The 18,282-nt window shown below is 39.9% G+C and overlaps 1 protein-coding gene across 1 annotated transcript in view; it reads right to left on the bottom strand.

Moving 5' to 3' along the window:
- Positions 1 to 1,778: 1,778 nt before the first annotated feature.
- acsl3a (acyl-CoA synthetase long chain family member 3a) overlaps positions 1,779 to 18,282 on the bottom strand; it is a 40,925-nt gene continuing 24,421 nt past the window's right edge. Inside the window, exons 7-15 of the mRNA XM_023283221.3 lie at positions 17,144 to 17,267; positions 16,508 to 16,579; positions 10,719 to 10,858; positions 10,418 to 10,590; positions 7,937 to 8,011; positions 7,262 to 7,453; positions 6,733 to 6,847; positions 3,443 to 3,600; positions 1,779 to 3,361 (exon numbers count right to left, since the gene is read on the bottom strand). Coding sequence (XP_023138989.2) covers positions 3,204 to 3,361; positions 3,443 to 3,600; positions 6,733 to 6,847; positions 7,262 to 7,453; positions 7,937 to 8,011; positions 10,418 to 10,590; positions 10,719 to 10,858; positions 16,508 to 16,579; positions 17,144 to 17,267 — 1,207 coding nt within the window. The 3' untranslated portion in view covers positions 1,779 to 3,203. The remainder of the gene's footprint in view (positions 3,362 to 3,442; positions 3,601 to 6,732; positions 6,848 to 7,261; positions 7,454 to 7,936; positions 8,012 to 10,417; positions 10,591 to 10,718; positions 10,859 to 16,507; positions 16,580 to 17,143; positions 17,268 to 18,282) is intronic.

The raw sequence follows: 18,282 nt of genomic DNA, 5'->3' as shown, positions 1-18,282 counted from the left end.
CTATAGGTGTGAATAAGAGTGTGATAGTGAGTGTTTGTCTCTATATGTAGCCCTGTGATAGACTGGTCTCCTGCCTTCACCCCAAGTCAGCTGGGATAGACTCCAGCCAACCACAACCCTAATGAGGATTAAGTGTATAGACGTTTTCTATGACATAAAAACACCATTATCACATGTTAACAAAAAAAAAAAACACTTGTTTTTCATTACAGGGGATCTTCAGCTAGTAAGTTTAAATAAGAAAGTGAAAAAGCTCAACATCTCATTTTGAAATGTGTTAAGGAGGAAGTATGGGGCAACATTAAAAGAAAATACACAAGTTTGGAACAGAAGCTGTGAACAGAAAACGGACACATCATATGTTATGTTTTACACATCCTCTGTTCATTTGGAGTTGTGTTTCTGGAAACTTGGTAAATGTAAGCCCAGTATTTACTCATTTAGCTCTGCTTTTGGTCTTCACCAGCTCCTGCAGGAAATATGTGGCTCTGCAGCCATTAAATGCTCCATATGGACCACCAGCTTGTTGCTAATTGAGTCTCTCTGGTGTTTGGTGCCTGCTGTTAGCAAAACAAAACAATAAAATACTATGGATGTACAATACTGGACCTTTGCCAACGTCCAATATGTTGATATTTTCCAGCTTTTTTGGCAGATGTCGACACTGATATAAGCAGACATTTTTTCCACCTAGGGTCTCTCCTGTAGTGGAATTAACTCATAATTCTGTCTACTTTTATCATGACAACCCACTGCCAAACTTTAAATAAAACCCTTCTTAAATGTACACAGCCACTGGGAAAAATATCCATAAAAAATGCTCATTTTGGACTAATGCTGATTTTCTTAACAAGCCTTTATCTGATAATGCCTGTGATGATGACAACATCAGTGTACATATCTACAAAAATGATGCTGTGAGAGCAGTGAGAGAATTAAAACTATAAATACGTGACAAAAAAGCAGAGAGGAGCTGTAAATACAGGTTCATCGTTACGAGTAACCCCTCTCACAACATTATTTAACCTGTACTTATAATCTAAAAAATCGATCAGGCAAAAACGAACCACAGCTACTTTAAGTGTAGCACTACAGGTAATTATGATTGATTACTTTCACTGGAAACGTCTATTTTAAAGCTGGGATGTTGGAAGCAACATGAAGAAGTATCTGAAAAACCATCCAGCTAACAAAAGCACACAACAGCACACACAACTTTGTCATGCCTACAGAAAAACAGAGGACTACAGAAAACAGCTCATTTAGGAGAAAAAGCTGAACCAACCCAAATAAATATCAGGTTCACAGGAAGCAGACGTCCTCTTGATGTTTCATTTCCACTCCCATTACCATTTGATTGAACTGTTCATGATTGTTTGTGGCTGCTTTAAGGGCGGCTCCTTTTCTTTCAAAGCAGGATGGATCAGTGGCTGATGTTTAATTCAATAGTCTGACTGAACTCCACCTTTTGTAGCCGTCACAGCCAGGGTTCGGTCTGCCAACGCTGGAAATTTACACCTCAGAGCTGTCATGACTGCTGAGCATTAATGGACAAATTGAATTATGTTCCAATTAGTCATTACTAATATCGAATCAGTGAAGGCTGATTTCACTCTGTAGTTGACGTTCGGACATAAATAAATGTCATCATCTGTCTGTCTTCTGGTGACAAGCATTGATTTCACACCCGCTGAGCCCCATGTGCTCAATACTGAAGAATTATAGCACTGAATACCTTCAATTTAATTAGACTGTAGCAGAAATAAAGTGCTCTCATATGTAGACCAAACACAATCTTTATTTACTTCATTTGAGTATTTTTTTAAAAGGCAAATTACAAATAAATAATTGGATGCACTTATGTTACAAGGCAGGCTCTCAAACAGAGAGGGAGTGGAGCTCCAACACTAATCTACGGTAACAAAGCTTATGGTAAAATAGAGACTATACATTTACTTTCTCTGCTGATCACAGCTCCACTGATGAACGTGTACGATCAAGGAGGAATATCACATTAAAAATCAGTCGGGAATTACAAAGGCGTTAGTCACACAAAAAGGCAACAGGTGTCGCACTGTGAGGGGCAGTGGAGGCGTGTTTGTGCCGCGTGATGAGCCACACACTCCGTCATTCTCGTGGAAATGACACAAAATAAACAAGGCTTTAAACATAATGGACGTCAGCCATGCACAAAAGTCACGCTTGTAAAAGTGTGCTTATTCTGTCATACTCCCAAATGATACATTTTCATATTGCACTGATTCATCAACTATGATTACACAGTAATTTCATCTGTAATACAAGCAAGTCGATGTGCATTCTCGTGCACACTGTGGTCCGTACACATTGAAAAATATACTCAGTCAGTGTAGGAAATAGACTAAACAACAGTGCATCTCTGTCTTTTCTTTTAACATAAGTAATTTCAATCTTGTCATTTTCCTAGAACAGCCTCACTGTTAGGCTGAAAGATACAAATCATTAAACCAGTTAAGAGCTTATTATTCTTTACCAACCTGCTCTTTTGCCCTCAGATGTCTTTGTGCTTTTTGGATCAAGACGTGCCGATGAGAGAAAGACACCCCACGAGCGTGGGAGTCGCAGTCTGACTGTGGGTGGGAGACAAAATAAACCACCGACAGAATTCAAAACAAGTTAAAGACAAAAAGAAAAGAGAAACAAAGAAGTTAACCCTCTCCTGACCCGCAGGAAACGTGAAATGAGAGCGAGGACAAACTTTTAAGTTAAAAGATTAGAAGAGGATCAAAATGAAGTGATTAGAGACACACGAGTTGAATCTAGTGTTCTGTGTGTGAGCAAAAAGCAACAAACTGACCTGAGATTCTGTTGTGGCACTCAGACGAGAGCTCAACAGACAACATCAGCTAACTGTTTCATAACTCGCATCTGGAACAATAAAGATCCACACAAGGGGCTCACACACCTGGATGAAGAAAAGGGAAAAGGCAGGAGTGGACGGGAAGGTGGTGTGTTTTCTTACCAACACCTTCTCAAAATGTCTTTTCTCATAATTTCAAGTAAAAGCTGCTTCATGGTGAAACTGCTTGATGTTGGAGGCCTTAGTAACACTAAGATTTAGCACAGATATAGGCCTTTTATTGATGTGGAGAGGTGAAAGGGCACTGAGAATGTTGGTTTGGTCTGAGCTTTGAGAATCAACAGTTCTGTGCAGGTCCTTGCTGTTACTTCCCACCGTACATCCTCTCTATGTCGTCCTGGTAACGTGTTTTCAGCTCCTTGCGTTTGAGCTTGAACGCATCAGTCACTAGTCCAGTCTCGGGGGTCCACGGTTCTGGGCTCAGGCAGATCTTGCGAGGGATCTCAAAACGCTCTAGCTGGGCTACAGCAGAGGAAGACGGAAGATTAACATGATAAAAGCTGTAAAACCGGAGCTTTAAGCTGAAGATGAAGCTCTTCTCACCTGTTAGTGCAGCCTCAGTGATGACCTTCAGAACCAGCTCCTCCATGGCTTTGCTGTTGCACAGCTCCTCCCATGACCCGCGGATACCATACTGGTCAGCCAGAGCCAGCAGATGCTTCTGATTGGGCACCACAAACCCAATCACATAGATTTCATCACTGGAGAGTAGGAAGAAAAGAGGAAACAGGGTGTTAACAGTAAAGAAGAACAGAGTGTAATTATTATGTGAAATTGGTCTCCATGTGAATGCTCGGACGAATAAGGTGATGGAGCACAAACATGCAAGTGAAATATTCATCCGTACAAGGAGACAGAAGGAAGACGTGCCTGAAAAGAGTGTGAACAGATTACAAATCTCTGGAATACAGCATCTGTTGCACTGTGACACAGAACTGAATAAACATGTCGGGCTGCAGAAATATGCTCAGAATGTGAGTCTGAAAGGCAGAACGTGTTTGTGCTCTGCAGTGTGAAAAGCTTTCCGTGGAACCTTTTGGAACAGGAGACTCAGGAACCCTCTAAACCAGCTGGAATGTGTTTTAATTCTAAGCAAGAATATTTATTTGTATAGAATTTTTCAAAAGCAAAGTGGTGTAAAACAAGACAAATGTCAAATTATATTCATTTGCACATTTCTGTATCACTCTTGTGCATTCTGCAGACTTTTTTTCTATATTATATTTTCTATATTTTTTTTTATCTTTTTTTAAATTTTATTTTATTATTCACTTATTGTTGACCCCTTTATTGAATATCCATGCTGCTGTAACAACTTATTTTCCTTCCGGAGATTAACAAATTCAGTTTAAGTCTAAATCTAAGTCTAAATTAAAAACAAATTTAACCAAAAATAAGATTGCAAACATGCAACAAAAGCAAGATAAAACATCTGAATCAGTTCAAAACATTGTTATGTAGCACATCTAAGAACACGGCTGCCAGGCCGGAGTGCCTTCCAGGAAAAAAGGATTCCGAATGTTACCTAACAAAATCCAGTGGTGTGATTTGAGGTGTGATTATACCCGAGTAATTTCTCACAAAGTAGAGTCGTGCTTTTGTGGAAATTGTTGCTCCTGAAACAATTCTCATAAAAGCATAAACAGTAAACAGCTTGCTATTTGCTCTGCTCTCTACCAACTTCTGATAAATTATATTTGACCTTTAATTTGTTTGCTGCTCAACTAATTTTACTATGAAGAATCAAAACAATGAGCTCAAAGACGCACAAAGCTGGCAGAGAGCAGAGACAGTAGGAAAGAGCTCTGGAGTGCAACAACGTTAATGTTAAATGCAACCAAAAATCCTCTGCCGTGACTAAATATTTCACTGGTGAAACTCAAGACTCTTACATTTAACAGGTCTGTCTATGTGATTGTATGCACATAGCATTTTTTTTCAACTCATTTGTATTCTGCGTTATATCACAGGTCGAGGATTGTCTGTTCTTTCTGCTGCTGCATTAAACTGTCCTACTCCACTCTGCACGTAGACTTACATGTGTTTCTATGGTTTGTAGTAGGAAGCAAACAATATAATGTTGGACCCCCTTTTATCTTCAGAACTGCCTTAATTCTTGGTGGCATATTTTCAACAAGGTGTTGGAAACATTCTTCGCAGATTTTGGTCCATATTGACATGATAGCATCACGCAGGTGCTGCAGATTTGTCGGCTACACATCCATGATGCCAATCTCCGGTTTCACATCCTAAAGGTTCTATTGGACTGAGATCTGGTGACTGTGGAGGCCATTGGAGTACAGTGAGCTCATTGTCATCTTCAAGAAACCAGTTTGAGATGATCTGAGCTTTGTTACATGGTGCATTATCCTGCTGGAAGTAGCATCAGAAGATAATACACAGTGGTCATAAAGGGATGGACATGGTTAGCAACTATACTCAGGAGGGCTGTGGCGTTTAAACAATGTTTAATTGGTACTAGGGGGCCGAAAGTGTGCCAAGAAAACATCCCCCACACCATTACACCAGCAGCAGCCTGAACTGTTGATACAAGGCAGGATGGATCCATGCTTTCATGTTGTTTACACCAAGTTCTGACCATCTGAATGTTGCAGCTGCAATGGAGACTCATCAGACCAGGCAATGTTTTTCCAATCTGCTATTGTCCAGTTTTGGTGAGCCTGTGTGAATTGTAGCCTCAGTTTCCTGTTCTTAACTGACGGGAGTTTCACTCGGAGTGGTCTTCTGCTGCTGAACATCTTCTTCAAAGATGAACATGTTTTGGTTCAGAGATGCTTTTCTGCATTCCTTGGTTGTAACCAGCAGTTATTTGAGTTACTGTTGTCTTTCTATCATCTCCAACCAGTCTGTCCATTCTCCTCTGACCTCTCACATCAACAAGGCACTTTGAGCCTCTCACTGGATATTTTCTCTTTTTCGGACCGTTCTCTGTAAACCATAAATCAACTGCAGCTGATCCAGAATGCTGCTGCTAGAGTCCTTACCAAGATCACGTCACTACAGTTTTGAGGTTTTTGCACTGGCTTCTGGTCTCTCAGAGGATAGATTTTAAAATAATTTTGTTTGTTTATAAAGCTCTGAATGGTTTAGTGCCCAATTATCATCAGTGAGCTCCTTTTATCATATGAACCATCCAGATCGCTCAGGTCCTCTGATACAGGTCTGTCCCCAGAGTCAGAACCAAAAATGGAGAAGCAGCTTTCAGTTTCTATGCTCCACATATCTGGAACAAACTTCCAGAAAACTGTAGCTCTGCTAAAACTCTCAGCCCCTTTAAATCAAGGTTAAAGACTTATTTATTTACTTTCGCCTTTGATTAATGACTGTCTCTATTCCAGCACTGCACTGTAACTCTTAACCCTGCACTGTAACTTTTAAAGTGATTTTATTTTATCTCTCTTTTTATCTTAGTTTTAATGTTTTGTTTTTATTATCACAAAAATTCATGTTGATTTTATTAGTTAAATTATGGCATGTGATGTTAATTATGTTATTTTCCAATCTTCTATTGTCCAATTTTGGTGAGCCTGTGTGAACTGTATCCTCAGTTTCCTGTTCTTAGCTGACAGGAGTGGCACCTAGTGTGATCTGCTGCTGTAGCCCAAATGACTGATTAGCCACTTGTGTCAACAAGCAATTTAACAGGTGTACATAATATAGTGACCAGTGAGTATATATATATGTATGTACTGTATATATAATGAGACACTGTCATTCACCAGTGTATATTCCAGATATTTACTTTAATCAGTAGTGATGTATGCAGATCATCGGATCAATAAACTACCACCATGTCACCTCCCCTCACACACCTGTTGGCGTAGGCGCAGATGTTGTCAATCAGAGGACAGTTCTTCAACATGGCCTCCACCTTTCCCAGGGAGACGTACTCTCCTGCCTGCAGCTTCACTAAGTCTTTCTTACGATCTGGAAACACAGCAGAGGCAGAAGCCTGTAACAACATGTGTATGCAGATGCATGTATGTATAAGTGTGGATATGTGGTAGCATATCTCAAAATGAAGACAGGAAGTGGGGGAAGGAGTCATTTTTCCACTGAGCTGCGTATCTGATCGCCATCATCGTGATAAAAGTGAAAAGTTGTGAGGTTCTGGCTCAGTGAGGGAAACAGTATTGTGGAGTTTTTCGAGGAGGTGAAGAAAGATCTGGCTTATTGATGAATGAAAGTGGAGTATAGAGTTGTCTGGAAAACATCCAGAAATAAGGGACATAGTGTAGACAGTTTGTGCTTTTGATGTAGCAACATCCAAACTAGAAGACATTTTCTCCAGTGGTAATCTGCACTCTGCTTATGTACTGTACCTACATACTCCATCCTCACCAATTATCTTGAGGCACCCGTCCTCCTGAAACTCTCCAATGTCTCCCGTACAGAACCACCGCTGGCCGTTTTCATCTACAAAGAAGTCCTCTTGGTTTTTCGCCTCCTTCTTGTAGTATCCCATGGTGATGTTGGGTCCACCAATGAGAATCTCTCCTCTCGGATGGGGCTTGTCAGTGCTGCGGTAACCACCTAAAAGCAGAGTAAATGGAGTGAAAATGAAAAATGCAACAAAACCAGGTTTCATTTTTCCTCATTTTGTTCCATAATTATTTTGTTGAGTTCAAAAAAACACTGTGCGTTTACTTTAAATTCTATTACTGCTCTGCAAGCCCAGCGAGCAATAAACTCAACTTGATAAGTATCAAGATTTAACAGAGCACCATAAAAATGAGTTATGATTCCCAGATGGAAAAAGATAGAAGTTGTAGAGGAGTGTGGAGAGAAGCGGTTTGCTTTCCTTACAAGGCTATGGAGTTTCTACTAGTCCTGAAGTGACACCCTCACCAGGCTGGAAAATGTGGAAATGAACGGAGGACGGACTGGTGAAGTCACAAGTGTTTGTGTGTATGAGATGACACATAAGAAGAAGCGTGATGTATGTCCTGGTGAGTCCATGTGACACTGTGCATCCCATCACAAAGAGTGTGTGTGCGGGTGTCGCGCCTCACTCACCCTCCACCCAGTCTTTGAGCTTGATCTCACAGCAAACCAGCGGTCCTCCCACTCTCCCAGTGCTGTAATCCCACACTGGAACAGACAACACACCCACACATTATCAGGAAGCCCACTAGCATCAAGGCACGACATTTATCGCCATGGCAACGTGACCTCACTTGCTCCTTTGCCATGGAAACCTCATCCCAGAGGAACATTCACAAGCTACACAGTGTTTTCCTGGCTCAAATGACCGCAGTTATTATGATGGGCAGTGGGCAGCTCTGTTGGTCTAGTCTGCCTGGGAAAGGCTGATAAGATTTCTGTTATTTGACTAAAGTGTTGGCAATGAAAGCCAGTAGGTCGGCTGAATAGTTGAAAACAGATTACTGGAACAGGCATCACCACCGCAGATATGAGTGGCATTCTTTTATGCACATTAATAAGAAAATGACTTACGAGAAGTTGCGAGGGAAGTCTGCATTTTTTGTTGGAGACGTACATCTTTATAAATTTTACAAAACAGTATGAGTTTGAATGGTACCATCCATTACTTTGGAGGCTACACAACAGGCTTGCCACACTTGATGTTAACTGGGTTCTCAGCGTACAATAACTTGTTGCTAATGTTGGTTTTTCCAAAACAGATAACCAACTCCCTCCTCTGTTTACTGACACCCACGCACTTTAGATCTAATTATTTTCCTCTCATCCATTTTCCCATCCATCGGTAAAATACTCCTTTCCATTTCATGCCCTCCCACCGCATTAGTGCTGCTTTCAGGTTGTGGAAGATTCATCATTTTAGTAATTTTCCAAGATTGCTCAACAATGTGAAGTGGTTCCAGCTAACAAATACTCATTTGGAACAAATTATGATGTTGGAAGTGGTAGAAATAGAAGTAAGGTGGACTCACTTAAACAAGCGACAATTTCTTTTGCTGTTTGATACAAGAAATCTTGCACAGTTCTGAATTTTCATGATGAATATAAAGAGAAGGCAGTCTGATAGAACCTCATTTACTTGGATTTAAGGCTTCTTGGACACAGAAATATAACATGATTTGACTGCAAAAAGAAACACAATGGCAGTTGGATGAAAATATTTCAGCGACAGAAAGTAAACTGACCATAAACAGCATTTCTGTTGGCAGGAGCTTGCACTACACAAGGCAATACAACTAATTTGTTTGACCATTTAAATGAGCACCACAGAGTTCTGTATGAGTGCAAAGTCAGATCTGAATTGAAGTCCTAAGCAAGAAACTATTTTGGATGCCTTTGCTAGTGTTACACCAAATGGTAAAGGTTCTAAATGCCTCTTTTTCCAAATTATTTTTAATTTCTGATGCAGATCTACTCCCCTACATCACCTCAATCACTCTAGAATGATGAATTATTTCCAAAAAGGGATATAAAATAGCAGAAAAACTAAATGTCATTTTTTTTTCAGTATCACGGAGCCCTTGTTGCTGTCCTTTCATGTTGACAGAAAAACAAGACTGTAACCACCCGAACAGCTATGCCTAACATCAAAATGTCACATGAACTGACAAAGCTAGCATGCTAAAGTTTAATGTTTAAAAGGCATAATGTTTCTTATGCATCAGCAGAGTCTGTAATGGTAGCATTGTAACATTTGCAAATAAAGACTGAACTTTGCTTTAGTTTTGGTAAATGTATCAGGTACACCTAGCTAAAAATACAGCTGTCTAATTTGACTGTCCTGCAATAAACCCTTCCTGTGAATTAACTGTATGATCATTACATAGAGGGGTTTCTGTTGTGCAGTTTAGCTTAATTTATATAAAAGGAGTGGGGAAAATAATAGAAACACCTCTCAGTGTAACACAATTAGAAGCACTGCATGATCATACAGTAAAAACAGCATGTATGGCAGGACTGTGGGTCACCTAATGAAGTGGCAACTGAGTGTAGTTTTGCAAATATTTGATCATAAATTAAAATACTTAATCAAGAATTTTGATGTAATGATTGTGCTAGATGGAGTCCAACATAAACAATGATGAAATGTCATGAAATGTAATTCTTTTCCTAATTTGTGATTTAATATACACTACCGTTCAAAAGTTTGGGGTCACTTAGAAATGTCCTTATTTTTGAAAGAAAAGCATTTTTTTCAATGAAGATAACATTAAATTCATCAGAAACACAGTCTAAAAATTGTTAATGTGGTAAATGATTATTCTAGCTGGAAACGGCTGATTTTTAATGGAATATCTCCATAGGGGTACAGAGGAACATTTCCAGCAACCATCATTCCTGTGTTCTAATGCTACATTGTGTTAGCTAATGGTGTTGAAAGGCTAATTGATGATCAGAAAACCCTTGTGCAGTTATGTTAGCACATGAATAAAAGTGTGAGTTTTCATGGAAAACATGAAATTGCCTGGATGACCCCAAACTTTTGAACAGCAGCGTATATAAATATTTGACTTGTATGCTGTGTCCTACTGTAAAATTGTTGTTCCTTCTTACGTTCACTAATGGTTCCAGCGCCGCAGGTCTCCGTCAGGCCGTATCCTTGACCCACTGGACAACAGAAACACACGTTCATGAAGCGCTGCGTGGCTGCAGAAAGCGGTGCTCCACCTGATAACAAGACTCTTGTTCGACCTCCCAGCAGAGAGCGGACTTTCCTAAATACCAGCCTGGATGGACAGACAAGGCACAATATTAGAGAGCGGACAGCTGCGCACACTTATGCTGCATTGGGAAACTATGCATGTTTTAAAAACTCTTAAGACTCTGCAGCACTAACAAATACAGCTGAATATACCTGTCACACAGTGGTGTGCTGTAACCTTTGGCAAGCTGCTCCAGTTTGTAGTTGTAGGCCAGAATGAAGAGTGTTCTCTGGACACAGTTCATCTCCTCCACTTTGTTCATCACATTCTTATAGATACGGTCCATGATCTCCTGGAGTCAGGAGGTGGGACAAGTAGGAGGTTGATATAGAGAAAGAAAAATATGAATTAAAAAGAGCAGGGCAACATGTAAGATTAATATGGAGACAAACTGGAAATTGGAAAGAGACAGATTGACAGATAAAAGGAGTCATTATAAATGGCTATTAAGGTGAACAAACATTCAAGGCAACATGAGATGATGAATGTTGGTCTGTTTTTGTACTTAACTGCTCAGTGAAAATATTCAACTTTAACAGATCTGAGGTGCTGCACAGTTTGTACTGCTATTGCAGTTCCTAATAAAAGAGTCAGTGAAAGCTTTGTCTATATAAAGTTTAGATTCTGCTTGACTCTTGGAAAACAAAGGATGAAGTCATAACCAAATGATATGTGTATTCTTTCTATTAGAATCATGGCTTGTTTTCTGTTGCCAAAAAACTTATATAATAGTAAGAAAAAATAACTAAAGAAGCTGAAACTAAGTCTGTATTCCCTGCTCTGGGATGTATTTACTGTGACCCGAAGTGAACTGATTTGAACACCATAATAGTCGATGAAAAGCTTGTAAAATACAAAAAAACATGAAGAACAGAACAACTTTCTCTAAATATATGTCCAAGTGAAGTGAAATAAATTGGCACAATGTGGAACATGTGTGCCTCCTAACTTTCATTGCGTAACAGTAATGCTCCCCAATGGATAACTAACATTAAGTGACCTACAAAATTAGACAAAAGTCAAGTTAATCCACAAGAGTGAATCTCCAGTTTGGTTAAATGAAAAAAGCAAACACAAAGTAATACAAAAACGGCAGTGAGTGAAATGAAACTCCAGCTAACTGTGCCAAATTGTTAGACGTGGTATGATGATAAAGCAGATGTATCATTTACTGAATGTCGACATTTCAGAGAAGCATTATGATTCCTTCAAAGCTAGTTATTGTAAACATGCTTCCATGTGGCGACTTGTAGTGATGAACTTACAAAGAATTCAGGTTAACGGTTCTTGAGAATTTCATGTTCAGGCTGTTTAATTGTTTAGCCTCTGGTTCATTCAGGTTCATTCGTTACACTGTCATAGCAATGTGTTTGGTCACAGCAGACACAGTTAGAAACTAGCTAGCAAACAAAGTCGTCTGTTTAGCAGCTATAAAGTGAGCTATTTTCTTCAGGAGCTGATGGAGACCAAAAACAGAGCGAAAAGATAGTAAATATTGCACTAACAATTTCCTGGTGACAATAAACACAACTTGAAATGAATGCTCACATTTCTCCAAAAATTTGCAGATATACACTACTACTCAAAAGTTTGGGGTCACCCAGGCAATTTCATGTTTTCCATGAAAACTCACTTTTTTATTCATGTGCTAACATAATTACACAAGGGTTTTCTAATCATCAGTTAGCCTTTCAACACCATTAGCTAACACAATGTAGCATTAGAACACAGGAGTGATGGTTGCTGGAAATGTTCCTCTGTACTCCTATGTAGATATTCCATTAAAAATCAGCTGTTTCCAGCTACAATAGTCATTTACCACATTAACAATGTCGAGACTGGATTTATGATTAATTTAATGTCATCTTCATTGAAAAAACTGCTTTTCTTTCAAAAATAAGGACATTTCTAAGTGACCCCAAACTTTTGAACGGTAGTATAAATGGTAAATTGTCTGTAACTATATAACACTTTTCTATGTTTCCTATTCACACATACATTCACACACCATTGGTGGCAGAAGTGCTGTGAAGGATGGTTACCTGCCATTGGGAGAAACTTTGGGGTCAGGACACTTTGGCATGTGGAGGGCAAGAGTTCAAACAGGCGACATTACAATTAATGAAGAACCGGCTCTGCCACCATATAAATAAGCAGCTGTTTTTAACATATGCAAGTTTAAAGCTGCATTAGTTGTCTTTTGCCACCACAGATTACTGGCTGACTTTAATAAATCTTAGTAAATTATTACCTCCTTAAATATATCAAATCAGGAAGACACAGAGCATTCCTAGTCTCCAAGTTTCATATTCACTCTCTCTTTGGCTCTGTTTCCACCAATTTCTACCACCATCATCATCAGTTATTTTTCTTTAAATGGCATCTAACGGGTTGGTAATTGTTCCAAAATGAGTTGTAAAACCTGAACAGTGACATCAAAGAGGCAAAAAAGGTCTGGAAGGTTGCAGAGCTGGTCAATAATTGTCTGATTTGAGCACAATGATAAGTTGACATTTCATTTATGCATGCTTCAGTGAATTTCAGTATTTGTCAAAGAGAAACTGGATAAAGTGGGCTAAACTAGTGATAGGAACACAGCAGTGCGGGGAAGAGGAATGTCAGTCATAGGAAGTGGTACAGTTTTGTACTGCCAAGGGGACTGCAGCGGAGAGAACAGAAACCCACAGAGTAAGAACACACCATCATCCAAATCAGTATCTTCAAAAGCCGGAGTCACAGTTAAATGGGGGAAAGGGCACAAACAAAAAGCCATAAAAAACAGCTGGTCCTGGTTGGTGTGTGTCTGTGTGTGTGTACGTGGGGCAGTATGAAGCCGAGGCAGTGAGAGAGGAAGTCGACACAGGATTCATGCAGCAGCCTGTTGTCATATCACAGCAAACAATTTGTATGTGTGTGAGTGTGTGTGCGTGTCGTGGGGATAACCACATGGGGCTTTCTCACGTTCTGTTTACAGCTGTGAATGGTTCCAGAAACTGGGGCCCTCTGCCCTCTACACTACGACCACTGGGAGATGGGGGGTGGAGGGTGGGGCTGTCCTCAGGATGTGTGAGAGAGGGACAGAGTCCTGCGGTAAAATGTTTTAACATTTAACAACTAGACTGGTAATGTATCACAGATATCCGAAGTTCCAGTCTTCCTGGCCAAAAGAACATTTCAGATACTCACACTTTCAGTGTTCCAGGAAAAATGCTGTTTCTCCTGAAGTTCATGTACTGAACTGCTTTTTATCTGCAGCTGATTTATCACTGTTTGTAATTTCACTTTCAGATCTACAGTTTACTTCTGACTAGTCATAATTCCTGTTCAATATATCTTTAATTCCCTTCAATTGAACATATCTACATTGTCCTTCTCAGCTAACTTAAATCAAGTTTAAAGAAGTAAAAATGACCCTGTAGATATCTCAAACTGGATTTCTGCCTAGTCCAAATGTAACTACAGATATCTTCAATTTGTGTTTTTGCAAAATGATGTTGCAGATGTCTGAAGCTGCATAAGAAGCTACAGCCACTAGGAGTGGGAGGCGGCTTGTTTTAAAACGTAGTATGACACTGCAACTATAAACGCAAGCTGTTTTATCACCATGTCAGAGCAGCCTGAGGCCAAAGTTCTTGTAAATGTTGACCGCAAGTCTCTAATGAACAAAGCTCTCATTTTTAACAAAGTCATCACTGATTAGTTCCTTCTATTTCATGGCATTTTCTAACAATCTTATCTAGCCTGGCTGCCAACACTGTTCAAAAGCTTTGCCAGACCAATATCCATTGAGAAACCTTGCATGAGCACCATCCGGTACAACAGTTCAGAATAGTCACAACTATGTTTCACTAATCAAAACTGAATCACCATCATCTCTAACTGTCATCTGACTGGCTGGAATAGATATATCTATATTTTACAGATATGTAGTATGGTCAAGTCAGGTCATAAGATCTGCTACTGGTAACCTGTAATCCAGTACTACCTGCTTCAAGATCGAGTCACTGGCGACTAAACTGGCACTCCCCACCAGTCCCCCTCTGGAGCTGGTGAGGTGGGTGGCTAGACACCCTGATGAAAACAAAAACAAGATTCATCAAAGGGCGTCAGCTCAGGAGAGCCATCGACGGCCGTCTACCAAAAAAGAAAAGACTGGACCCTGTGGGCTGAGTGGAGGAAACCACCAGACTGGTTCCACAGGCAGGAAGGTGGACCCAGCAAAGCGTTGTGGAGCGCAACCAAGGCACAGTGACACATAGGACACTGCTATCCATCCACTGCATCCTAACCTATCTCCAGCTGTCTGGACTACGTCTTGCCACTGGATCCAGAGAGGCCGGGACGAGAGAGTGACGCTAATGATTTGCACAACTCTCCCTCACCTTAATCCAAGTGAAGCGCAAATCATGACTTCAAACCCCATCTACGGATGCTGAAGTCATGGCCTTCTTCAATCACGAAGGGCAAACATCATCATCATCAGTTATTTAGAATAACATGCAAAGAAATTGGTGTGGAGTTAATACTGGCAAACAAGATAGTAAAGAAAGCCAAGTGCCAGAGATTGTAATATTGTCCAGCATGACACAATGTAATTCTTTCCTGACAGGCTCATCATCATTAGCTGCATACAGAAGTAGACCTCTTCTTAGTTTTGTTGTTAGCAACTGACATTGGGTCGATTGTGAACATTTATACAAATGACCATGGAGAAAATGTTAATTAACTCAGTAGTGCAGTAGTAGAGCGAGTCTTGGTCAAAAAGTTAACAATCGGTCAGCTGGCCACTCAGTCACTTGGTCAGTCACAGACAGATTTTCTGCTTTATCCATCTATAAGATCAGACATTTGAACTAAATGTTCATTCTGTAACACACTCAGAACCATGACTGCTTTTGCAAATGTAGCTGCAACTTTTTTAGTGCATGTTGTTTCAGCCCTAAAAAAGCAAAACCAGAATGTTATAAACTTTAGGAGGAAACCAGCTGTAAATACAACTCTGAAACATGATTATTTGATAATGTTGGTAGCTAAAACTAAGCAAACCTTAGCATTCGTTTTCATTCATGTTTCTGGCCACCAGGTGAGTTTCAGTCCAGTATTAATTCTCTCTCTTCTGTTTTGATATCCACCAGCTCCTGATGGAAACACCTGAATTTTTCATTATGTCTGCATGTAGCGCTCAGTCAGAGTAAGACTGAACCTAAAGCTGCATGCTGTCAAACCAGAGCAGTGAGCAGAAAGACACTAAAACACACCACATAGATTAGAGCAGAACTGCAGTTTCAGGAGGTAATTCCCTCTTGGTGTAAGTACAAGTGGTTCATTTCACATTAAAGTTGTTATTTCATGCATTATTTGTGCAAAAACAAAACAAAAACAATCAGAGCAGCGTTAATCCTGATCTTTCAAGTGCAGCGATACCCTGTCAGATTCCATTCTTTTTAACACCCTCACTACAAATGTTTGTTCACACCGCATGCCCCACTTCCCCTAAATGTAAACTCCTACTAAAACTAATAAAGCACTTTGTGGAAGTGTGGAACAACTGCTCTGCTCTTTCATTAACAGAATAAATACCACCAAGTTCTGAGTAAAGTCCATCATTGCTGCTGAAGTGGACTGAAGAATAAAACACACTTCAAAGACAAGCAGGACCAGCGCACCACTTAAGCGTCTGGGTGTCTCATATTGTTTAGTGATAAAGGCCAGCAGTGACCAGTGGTAGGATGCAGAGTATTTACATCAATGTCACAGATCCAGGCCTGCTGGACTCTGTCACTGCATTCTACAACTGAAGTATGCACAGAGTGGAATCTAATCTGCTTGTAGACGCGGCCAAACGCGTGACTCAGTGGGAGACACTCTTAAATGTTGAGGCTTCTTTAACATTATACTGAGCAGTGCATTGAGTTGTGCAAAGCGTTCTGTCTTAACGTACCGGGACAGCCGCCATCAGAGTGGGCTGCAGGACGCTCGTGTCTCCTTTGCTTCCTCTCTTGATCTTGGTTGACTGAAATAATTTGGAAATAGAGCAAATGTCACACTGATGACAACCTATGACCTATGAAGAAAACCTAACCCCCAAAGCCAGCAATACAGTCACAAGCTTTTGATTTATAAACTGTCTAAATATCTGGGTTTTGAAATTTTCTGATACAGGTTCCAGTGTCCAATATTTGAATTTCATTACCAATACCAAAACTACATTTTGTTCATTTTCCGGCCAAGAGAAGACCAAAACCACTTTAATGTCTGTACACTAAATACATATGAGGGACCTGCAGCCAGGTAGCTTAGCTTAGCTTAGAGACAAGATTACATAGTTGTGAGTTTGCAAGAGTTTATGTCATGTTTGCTAAGTAGGGGTCAACTGAATATCAGCTTGTCAATTATCAAATCATATTTCAGCATCTTTCTGTATAGCTGTGTTATTACTATTTTTTTAAATTCCAGATAAAATAAATAGATTTCAAAATACACTACTCTGGCTCTAATGCTACCTCCTCTCTCTATTATAGTTACCACTCTCTCCTCAAAAACCATACAGTGTGCTTTAAGTTTAGTGTTACTCTACCTGATCAGCTAGAGTCTGAGGTGATGAATATCCGATCCTACATCCATGGGAAACACATACGAGCTCTGCACTCAGCTCCAGTACATGGGCAAGAGGAAGGTAGCCGATGTAGGTGTCTTCTTCACTGTAAATAGAGAGATACCGTCACATCATTGTAAAGGTGTGCTAGAAACGAGAGTTTGTCTTTCAGCTTCATTTCATGAGCTTGCACATGTAGGTTTGCATAAAGTTAATTCTGTAAAAGTAGTCAAGCTGAATTAATGTAATCAGTTATAAAACTACCATGGTCATAGGACAATAATCTTTCGAAGGCTATGCATCTGAAAGATTATCTGTACAAAATAAGGATGATATTTTTCCTTGCATTAGACTAAAGTATAATCTACTGGACATATAATCATCTCAACACAAGTACTTCCGAATTCCAGGGAATCACATTTCAGTGAATATGTTTGAAATTCAGGGGAAATGTGATAAGGAGGTTTACATAGTCGGATTAGTTAATACACAGAGGAAAGTCCTTATTTTCATAAGGAATCAGATTGAGATCATAACAGCCGTAACCCCTCTAACCTCCATCCATCTCACCCCAACTCCCATCCTCCCCGATTCTTCCTCCATCTCATAATGAGCTCCCTCCTTCGTGCGTTTCCTCTCACCCATATCTTTCCCCAGAGAGGCGGCTCTTGTTTGACTATAAACAGCTGAGTTGTATGATGCTAATGGTTGCCTGAATAAGCATATTTCCCATAATGACAAAGTATTCCTTTGGAAAAAAAAGCAATTGCAAGAATCCAGTCATCCAGTTCATTTTTTTGGCAAAGCACAGAGTTGAAGGTCTTTGTGTTAAGATTTTAAAGGCCTGGTGTCTCTGATTAACCATGTAATCAGGGTTTCCTGGATCAGAATGGGCATTTGGGGGTGACTACACACAACAGTAAGCAAGATCTGTCTACATGTTGTAAAGGCAATGAGTCTGTGTTACCTTATTTGGAAGAAATCTATGAATTTCCTCATCATTTCTCACCATTTTATAATCAAAAATGCCTAACATGCTTGAGTAAATGAAACCCCAGCTAAAAACAATAACAATATATGAACAGTTCTTCTCATTTTGGCAATGGAAGTTTTCCTTGTGT

This window comes from Amphiprion ocellaris, chromosome 7 (genome assembly GCF_022539595.1).
Source record: "Amphiprion ocellaris isolate individual 3 ecotype Okinawa chromosome 7, ASM2253959v1, whole genome shotgun sequence".
Taxonomy (NCBI): Eukaryota; Metazoa; Chordata; class Actinopteri; family Pomacentridae; genus Amphiprion; species Amphiprion ocellaris.
The sequence above is the reverse complement of the archived record's forward strand: the minus strand, read 5'-3'. Positions and strand labels throughout refer to the sequence as shown.